Source organism: Cetorhinus maximus, unplaced genomic scaffold (genome assembly GCF_964194155.1).
Source record: "Cetorhinus maximus unplaced genomic scaffold, sCetMax3.hap1.1 HAP1_SCAFFOLD_2586, whole genome shotgun sequence".
Classification (NCBI taxonomy): domain Eukaryota; kingdom Metazoa; phylum Chordata; class Chondrichthyes; order Lamniformes; family Cetorhinidae; genus Cetorhinus; species Cetorhinus maximus.
In genome coordinates this window covers 32398-42300 of record NW_027598520.1, presented here as the reverse complement: position 1 = coordinate 42300, position 9903 = coordinate 32398, and the positions used below count along the sequence as shown (strand labels likewise).

Here is a 9903-nt window from a genome sequence, read left to right as displayed (position 1 = left end):
ACCTTTGATCCCCTTACCAATCAAGAACCCGTCTATCTCGGTCTTAAATACACTCAATGACCTGGCCTCCACAGCCTTCTGTGGCAATGAATTCCATAGATTCACCACTCTCTGGCTAAAGAAGTTTCTCCTCATCTCTGTTCTAAAAGGTCTTCCCTTTACTCTGCGGCTGAGCCCTCGGGTCCTAGTCTCTCCTACTCATGGAAACATCTTCCCCACGTCCACTCTATCCAGGCCTTTCAGTATTCTGTAAGTTTCAATCAGATCCCCCCTCATCCTTCTAAACTCCATCGAGTATAGACCCAGAGTCCTCAAATACTGTTACTCCTCCGGGTGCCCGCTAACGTGAAGGGGTGAGTGTGACACTTACCCACATCGAGCACGGCAGCTCTTGACACCATCGGCTGAAAGAGAGAGAGAAAAGCGAGTGGGTGTTCGATTGTTGCCCTTCGCTTCCCCTTGAACGTCACGCGTGCCCTCTGACCTATGACACTGACCTTTACCTTTGCATCCGGTGTCTGATTGGCTGGCTCGCTCCCCTGGCCATTTTTCGATGCAGCACCCCGTACCATTCCGCTATCCGATTGGCTGTTTCCTGTGGGGACAGCACGTGGACAGGCACGAGTTACAAAGGCTCTTAGAGTGCCCAGGTCACAGCCCCCGCTTCACTCACACTGTACACAATCCCAATGGAACCAAACCCCTTCCCATTCACTCCCACTGTACACAATCCCAATGGACCCAAACCCCTTCCCATTCACTCCCACTGTACACAATCCCAATGGACCCAAACCCCTTCCCATTCACTCCCACTGTACACAATCCCAATGGACCCAAACGCCTTCCCATTCACTCCCACTGTACACAATCCCAATGGACCTAAACCCCTTCCCATTCATTCCAACTGTACACAATCCCAATGGACCCAAACCCCTTCCCATTCACTCCCACTGTACACAATCCCAATGGACCCAAACCCCTTCCCATTCACTCCCACTGTACACAATCCCAATGGACCTAAATCCCTTCCCATTCACTCCCACTGTACACAATCCCAATGGACCCAAATCCCTTCCCATTCACTCCCACTGTACACAATCCCAATGGACCCAAACCCCTTCCCGTTCACTCCCACTGTACACAATCCCAATGGACCCAAACCCCTTCCCGTTCACTCCCACTGTACACAATCCCAATGGACCCAAACCCCTTCCCGTTCACTCCCACTGTACACAATCCCAATGGACCCAAACCCCTTCCCATTCACTCCCACTGTACACAATCCCAATGGACCAAAACCCCTTCCCATTCTCTCCCATTGTACACAATCCCAATGGACCCAAACCCCTTTCCATTCACTCCCACTGTACACAATCCCAATGGACCCAAATTCCTTCCCATTCACTCCCACTGTACACAATCCCAATAGACCCAAACCCCTTCCCATTCACTCCCACTGTACACAATCCCAATGGACCTAAACCCCTTCCCATTCATTCCCACTGTACACAATCCCAATGGACCCAAACCCCTTCCCATTCACTCCCACTGTACACAATCCCAATGGACCCAAACCCCTTCCCATTCACTCCCACTGTACACAATCCCAATGGACCAAAACCCCTTCCCGTTCACTCCCACTGTACACAATCCCAATGGAACCAAACCCCTTTCCATTCACTCCCACTGTACACAATCCCAATGGACCCAAATTCCTTCCCATTCACTCCCACTGTACACAATCCCAATAGACCCAAACCCCTTCCCATTCACTCCCACTGTACACAATCCCAATGGACCCAAACGCCTTTCCATTCACTCCCACTGTACACAATCCCAATGGACCTAAACCCCTTCCCATTCATTCCCACTGTACACAATCCCAATGGACCCAAACCCCTTCCCATTCACTCCCACTGTACACAATCCCAATGGACCCAAACCCCTTCCCATTCACTCCCACTGTACACAATCCCAATGAACCCAAACCTCTTCCCATTCACACCCACTGTACGCAATCCCAATGGACCCAAACCCCTTCCCGTTCACTCCCGCTGTGATATTCTGTTTGGCCATTGTCCCTGCCGAGTGCCTTTGCAGCAATTCTACGAAGTGTCAACCATCACCTGACTCGGCACCTGGCAGCTTGGGTCCTGCCGGCTGGTTATTTGGTGTCTCCTCTTGTACCTGTTGAGAAAAGCAAACGATGGTTTTCACTGCATGATCCCATTATTTCTGTGGATATTCTTAGCTCCCTTCCCCTTCGGCCTTGCGGACTCCAAATGTCCTTCGACACACCACCCGCGAGGCCGCAGTCTCTCCCGGCCAGCCTGGGCGGAGATTGACAGTATGGCCTCTGGTTGTGCACCTCGTCTGACAGCGGGGGTCCTTGAGTAGGCCCGAGGCCTGGGGCCCAGTCCGCCTCTGATCTGGGGGAAGGGACAGGGCTTCAGCCCCTCCATCCCCCCCAAGGAAGTGAGGCTCCCTCCCTCCCATCCCTCCTTCCTCGACTGGGAAACCTGGCTGAGGTGGCATTCGCCTGGTTGTTCCCTGGAGGGTGTAAGGCCCCCCAGTTGCAGTGGTCAAGGCCACCCAGCCATCGTGCGATTGCCCTCAATCCTCCGCTGCAAGGGTTTACCAGTGAGGAAAGGGTTCCCCGAACACCAATCTCCCCAGCCCTGAGTCGCCATGGCAGCCATTTTGTCTTCGCTCCCCAACTTGGCCAATGGCCGCCTTGCGGGTCGCCGCGGGGGGGGGGGAATGGGCGTCTTCACCTCGCCTCGGCCACCGCGCAGCCAATTTGGTGCTTGCTCCCATCCGATCCGGTGGATTCTACCCAGCGCCCAGCTGCCCGCCATAGCCCTGCCGCCTCGACCGCTCCCCCTCGAGCGTAACTCAAAACTGAAGGCCTCGGGCCGAGAGAAGGCCTCGTAGCCATGACGACTCACTGACCGGCTGTCCGGTAACCAGGGACGGAACCGCTTTGGCGAGCGGCGTCGAGTCAGGCCCTGTGGGCTGTTCGGTGCGTAGTTCCCCTGCGGAGCCAAAGGGACACAGATTAAAGGACATAGCGACAGGTGGAGGCCATTCAGCCCCTCGAGCTGTTCCACTGTTCAATGAGACCGTGGCCGACCTGCGGCCTAACTCCCACGTACCCACTTTGCCCCAGGTCCCTTCATGCCTTTGGATAATAAAACCCGTCAACCTCAGATTCAACATGAACGATGGATCGAGCGTCAATCGCCGTCGGCGGAGGAGAATCCCCAAACCTCTCCCATCCTCGGTGCGCGGAAGCATTTCCTAACCTCACCCCTGAAAGGCCCAGCTCCCACTCTTAGCCTCTGCCCCCTGGGCCTCGACTCCCCCCCCGACCAGCGGTAAACACTTTCCCTCTCTCACTCTCTCTCTCTCGCTCACTCTATCTCTCTCCCTCTCCCTCCCTCTCTCCCTCTCTCCCCCCTCTCTCTCTCTCTCGCTCTAACTCTCTCTTGCTCTCTCTCTCTCCCTCTCACCCCCCCTCTCTTCCTCTCTCTCAATCTCTTTCTCTCTCTCCCTCACTCCCTCTCTCTCTCTCTCCCCTCTCTCCCTCACTCTCTCTCCCTCTCCCTCCTTCTCTCTCGCCCTCTCTCTCTCTCACCCTCTCTCTCTCTCACCCTCTCTCTCTCTCACCCTCTCTCTCTCTCACCCCTCTCACCCCTCTCACCCCTCTCACCCTCTCATCCCTCTCTCCCTCTCACCCCTCTCTCCCTCCCACTCTCTCCCTCCCTCTCTCTCCCTCCCTCCCTCTCTATCCCTCCCTCTCTCCCTCCCTCTCTCTCCCTCCCTCTCTCTCCCTCCCTCTCTCTCCCTCCCTCTCTCCCTCCCTCCCTCTCTCTCCCTCCCTCTCTCTCCCCCCCTCCCTCCCTCTCTATCCCTCCCTCTCTCCCTCCGTCTCTTTCCCTCCCTCTCCCTCCCTCCCTCTCTCCCTCCCTACCTCCCTCCCTCTCTCTCCCTCCCTCTCTCCCTCCCTACCTCCCTCCCTCTCTCTCCCTCCTTCTTCCCTCTTTTTCTCTCTCTCTCCCTCTCGCTCCCTTTCCCTCTCTCCCTCTCTATCTCTACCCCATCAGCTCCCTTGACATCTTGGAAGTTTCAATCAGATCACACCTTAACCTTCTCAATTCCAGGGACCACACAACCCTCGTCGGCCTGATCTCCCCCATGTAATTTAAGCCCCGGGAGCCCTGGTGTCATTGCCGGTAAATGCATATCTCCCTCCCTCCGCGGTCAGCCTGTTTTCCCTAAGGTGCCATGCCCAGAGCTGCTCCAGGTGTTTTATAAAGGTGAGGCATGTCTTCCAACCACCCCCGGCAAAGACTGCCACTTAGGCCTGAATCACGAAGTGTCATCCCTCTTGTCTGCAATTGGAGTTGACCCCAGGGTTCAGGAGGTGAAAGGTCAGTGTCTGACCCCCTGCACCACCCCCCCCAACCCTCCCTCCCAGTCTTGTTGGAAAAGACATAACCTGGTGCATTCACCACAGAGGAAGCCCTGGGATGTGGGCATCGCCGGTGAGACCCCAGCATTTGTCGCCCATCCCTAATTGCCCCTTGAGCTGAGTGGGCTTGTTCGGCCATTTCCGAGGGGGGCAGTTAAGGGTCAACCTCATCGCTGTGGGAGGTCTAGGGTCACGTGTAGGCCAGACTGGGTAAGTACGCCAGGTTCCCTTCCCTAAAGGGGAACATGAGTGAACCAAATGGTTTTTTTTTTAACAACGATCGATGGCGGTTGTCATAGTTCCCATGACTGAAACTGGCTTCATCATTCCAGATTTTATGAATTGAATTAAAATTCCGCCGGCTGCCGTGGGTGGGATTTGAACCCATGTCCCCACCCCCAGAGCATTAGCCCGGGGGCTCTGGATTACCAGTCCAGTGGCGTCACCACTGGGGCACGAAGGTTTCATGGGATTATGGTGGAACAGATTCTAACATCTCACCAATTCCGTCTGAAACATCGTCTCGCAAACTCAGGTCACGCATTCTGTCTGAGCAGCTCCAAGTGCTGCTACTGGTGTCCTGGTCCCTCTGAAAAAAAAAAAAGCAATCTCCTTAATCCAAAGTCCTCGGAGAGACAGAATCCCCTTTATACAATGTCCACACTCTCTCAGAGATACAGGCTCCCTTTATCCAATGTCCACACTCCCCCAGAGATACAGACTGCCCGTTAACCAGTGCCCTCGGAGAGACAGAAACCCCTTTATCCAGTGTCCACACTCTCCCAGAGATACAGTCTCCCCTTTATCCAGTACCCACACTCCCCCAGAGATACAGACTGCCCTTTATCCAGTGTCCTCGGAGAGACAGAATCCCCTTTATCCAGTATCCCTGGAGGCACAGATTCCCCCTTATCCACTGTCCGCCGAGGTACACATTCTCCTTTATCTATTGCCACACTCCCCAGAGAAACAGAATCCCCTTTATCCAGTGTCCACACGCCCGTGAAGGCACTGACTCCACTTTATCCAGTGTCCACAATCACCCGGAGATATAGATTCCCCTTTATCCACTGTCTGCCGGGGTACACACTCCCATTTATCCATTGTCCACACTCCCCAGAGAAACAGGCTCCCCTTTATCCATTGCCACACTCCCCAGAGAAACAGACTCCCCTTTATCCAGTGTCCACATGCCTGTGAAGGCACTGACTCCCCTTTATCCAGTGTCCACATGCCCCGGAGACACAGATTCCCCTTTATCCAGTGTCCACACGCCCGTGAAGGCACCGACTCCCCTTTACCAAGTGTCCACAATCCCTCGGAGTGACAGATTCCCCTTTACACAGTGTCCACACTTCCCAGAGGGACAGACTCCCCTTTATCAAGTGTCTACACTTCCCAGAGGGACAGACTCCCCTTTATCCAGTGTCCACCCACCCCCGGAGATATACATTCCCCTTTATCCATTGTCTCCGGAGGTACAGATTCCCCTTTAACCGCTGTCCTCAGAGATACAGATTCCCCTTTATCTGTTGTCCCTGGAGATACAGATTCCCCTTTATCCACTGTCCTCGGATATACAGATTCCTCTTTATCCACTGTCCCCGGAGATACAGATTCCTCTTTATCCACTGTCCATGAGATACAGATTCCCCTTTATCCACTGTCTCCGGAGATACAGCTTCGCCTTTATCCACTGTCCCCGGAGATACAGCTTCCTCTTTATCCACTGTCCCCGGAGATATAGATTCCCCTTTATCCACTGTCCCCGGAGATATAGATTCCCCTTTATCCACTGTCCCCGGAGATACAGATTCCCCTTTATCCACTGTCCCCGGAGGTGCAGATTCCCCTTTATCGACTGTCCCCGGAGATACAGCTTCCCCTTTATCCACTGTCCCCGGAGATACAGATTCCCCTTTATCCACTGTCCCCGGAGATACAGATTCCCCTTTATCCACTGTCCCCGGAGATACAGATTCCCCTTTATCCACTGTCCATGAGATACAGATCCTCCTTTATCCACTGTCCCCGGAGGTACAGATCCCCTTTATACACTGTCCCCAGAGATACAGCTTCCCCTTTATCCATTGTCCCCAGAGGTACAGATTCCCCTTTATACACTGTCCCCAGAGATACAGCTTCCCCTTTATCCATTGTCCCCAGAGGTACAGATTCCCCTTTATCCACTGTCCTCGGAGATACAGATTCCCCTTTGTCGACTGTCCCCGGAGATACAGATTCCCCTTTATCCACTGACCCTGGAGGTACAGATTCCCCTTTATCCACTGTCCCTGCAGATACAGATTCCCCTTTATCCACTGTCCCCATAGGTACAGGCTCCCCTTTATCCACTGTCCCCGTAGGTACAGGCTCCCCTTTATCCACTGTCCCCGGAGGTACAGGCTCCCCTTTATCCACTGTCCCCGGAGGTACAGGCTCCCCTTTAGCCTTCATTCCTCAGGAAGCCAGGACCTGAATTTTGCTACCGAGGTGGGTGTCTCGAGTCGGTAAATGGGGTGACCCGCCTCGCTATAAGATGCCCTGCCAGACCCCAATTTTTGCCCCGGCGGGGGCGGGAGCGTGAAATGGCCAGGCACACTACCCTTGCCCTCTGTCCCCACCCTCGGAAGCAGATCGGAGCCTGCCGCCAGTGCTCCTGATTGCCAATGTTTGTGAACTAAATGGCTACATCTCCGTTTTAGGCTCTCGAGACTTTACCCCTCTCACCTCCCCTCCCCTCCACCGCACTCAGACCCCACCCACTCCCCATGGCCCTAGACGCTCCATGCCAACTCATGCCCCCTCACCCACCTCCCCAATGGTCCCTCATGCCACCCATGCCCTCCCACACCGCTTCCATGGTTATTCACCAGCATATACTCTGTGCAGAACCTATGAACCTGATAGCAACAGTGGCATGCGTGGCAATGCTTAAAAAAAAAACACCCATTCATAATTTCCTTTAACAGGGTCATTACTGCTCCCAATAAAATTGTCGGTCAGCCAGACCTTTAAAGTATCAAAGACAGAAACTATAAGCACTTGACACCCCCTTTATCTTGTGCAATTAAACATTGAGCCATTGACAAAAGAGATCACAGAAAAAAAATAGCCTATTATAACATCATAAAGCTATCAATGATGTAATGTCTTCACTTCTCTGTGTCGCGTTGTTATAATGATGTAAAGGCGCCAATCGCTCAGAAGGGCGTCGTGGGTTCATTTATTCGGAAGGAGGCGGAGGTGTACCAATAATCTCACCTGACTAATAATCCAGAGGGCATGGGTTCAAATCCCATTATGGCAGGTGGTGAAACTTAAATTCAAGTCATAAATCTGTATCTCCAGGGAGGGTGGATGCTGGATAAAGGGGAGTCTGTATCCCCATGGACACTGGATAAATGGGAGCCTGTATCTCCAGGGAGTGCTGATACTGGGTAAAGGGGAGTCCGTATCCCCGTGAACACTAGATCAATGGGAGCCTGTATCTCCAGGGAGTGCAGGCACTGGATACAGGGGACTCTGTATCTCCGGGAGAGTGTGGACACTGGATGAAGGGGAGTCCGTATCTCTGGGAGAGTGTGGACATTGGATAAAGGGGAGTCTGTATCTCCAGGAGAGTATGGACACTGGATAAAGGGGAGTCTGTATCTCCGGGAGAGTGTGGGCATTGGATAAAGGGGAGTCTGTGCCTCCTGGAACACAGGATAAAGGGGAGTCTGTATCTCCGGGAGAGTGTGGACATTGGATAAAGGGGAGTCTGTGCCTCCGGGAGAGTGTGGACATTGGATAAAGGGGAGTCTGTGCCTCCGGGAGAGTGTGGACATTGGATAAAGGGGAGTCTGTACCTCCTGGAACACAGGGTAAAGGGGAGTCTGTATGTCCGAGGAGTGTGGACACTGTCCAATGATGGTCAGAAAACTGTTGTCGATTGTCGGCAAAACCTACCTGGTTCACGAATGCCCCCTTTACATAACTCCAGGCTCCCCACAGCGGTATGCTTGACCCTTCACTGGCCTCTGATATGGCCAAGTGACCCATTTCTATCACGTTGAATTGAGCCACCATGAAGCCTAACAGGAACGTAAAATCCTGGATCGCCCTCCCTAACAGCGCGGCGGGTGTACCTACATCACACGTCTGCAGCGGTTCAAGGAGGTGGCTCACCCACCACATTCTCAATGGGGCAATTAGGGGTGGGCAATACAGGCTGGGCCCGGCCAGCGAAGCCCACATCCTGTGAATAGGTCCTTAGAAAATTTCTGAAAGAAATTATGCACTGAAGACACCAGAGCTGTGCTCTGTTCTGCTCAAAGGGTAAAGTGAAACTAAGACGCGATCGCCTGACACACTTCCCTTTTGGTGATGTCATGCTGCCAACCCTTAAAGGCGTATGAGGACGCTCTGCTGTTGAACTTTGTCAACAAAGTTCATCCCTTCACGGAACAATGGGGCTTTCAGTAAAGCCTCATCGTGCACCGGGTTCCCTTTATCCAGTATCGAATTCCTCTGGTATAGGGAGCCCTCTGTATCCACTGTGAGCACTCTCTTGAGTGGTCGCGTCCCGATTATCCAACACCCCGTTGAAATAGGAAGGTTCCCTTTATTGAGTATCCGTACCCCTCTGGAGTAACCAAGTCCCCTTGACAAGGTCGATACAGCCTTGACTTAGCACGTCCCCTTTATCCAGTGTCCCAGCCTTCCCCGCCCTCCCGGCTGACCATACTCACCAGGATATTCATGACCCTGTGAACAGCATCTCCGGCACTTGCCCTGTGAGCATCAAAGGCTTCCTCAGTCCGCATTCGGCAAACTGCAAACAAACAGCAGCGTCAAAGCTTCAAGCATCACAAATGCTTTTCAAAGCAACATGTACTCCTCAATCCAACCCCGTGCTGTACCCGCCCTGGGAGTGTTTGATGGGGACAGTGTAGAGGGAGCTTTACTCTGTATCTAACCCCGTGCTGTACCTGCCCTGGGAGTGTTTGATGGGGACAGTGTAGAGGGAGCTTTACTCTGTATCGAACCCCGTGCTGTACCTGCCCTGGGAGTGTTTGATGGGAACAGTGTAGAGGGAGCTTTACTCTGTATCTAACCCCGTGCTGTACCTGTCCTGGGAGTGTTTAATGAGGACGGTGTAGAGGGAGCTTTACTCTCTACGTAACCCTATGGTGTACCTGCCCTGGGTGCCCGCCTGCTATCAGGAGCAGTCCGATATGCCCTCGGTTCCCCACCACCCCCCTGCTTACCCGCAAAAGTTGGCCGCTTTTCGGCCTGGTTCTGCCAACATTCCTCCATCAGCTGCTTCAGCTCTTCCAGCTTCTCCAGGGGCCCCTGGCTGGGAAGGAGGTTGAGGTCCGGCCGCTGGTTCTCAGGGATGAGGATCGGGATGAGGGCCCGATTCCCTGCTTCGAGAAACGGAGAAA

At 53.7% G+C, this 9903-nt stretch overlaps 1 protein-coding gene across 1 annotated transcript in view; it reads right to left on the bottom strand.

Moving 5' to 3' along the window:
- Nucleotides 1–2115: 2115 nt before the first annotated feature.
- The window catches only part of LOC144677491 (receptor-interacting serine/threonine-protein kinase 3-like), a 37979-nt gene continuing 30191 nt past the window's right edge, over nucleotides 2116–9903 (bottom strand). Inside the window, exons 5-9 of the mRNA XM_078537569.1 lie at nucleotides 9727–9882; nucleotides 9208–9290; nucleotides 4976–5063; nucleotides 2953–3035; nucleotides 2116–2187 (exon numbers count right to left, since the gene is read on the bottom strand). Coding sequence (XP_078393695.1) covers nucleotides 2116–2187; nucleotides 2953–3035; nucleotides 4976–5063; nucleotides 9208–9290; nucleotides 9727–9882 — 482 coding nt within the window. The remainder of the gene's footprint in view (nucleotides 2188–2952; nucleotides 3036–4975; nucleotides 5064–9207; nucleotides 9291–9726; nucleotides 9883–9903) is intronic.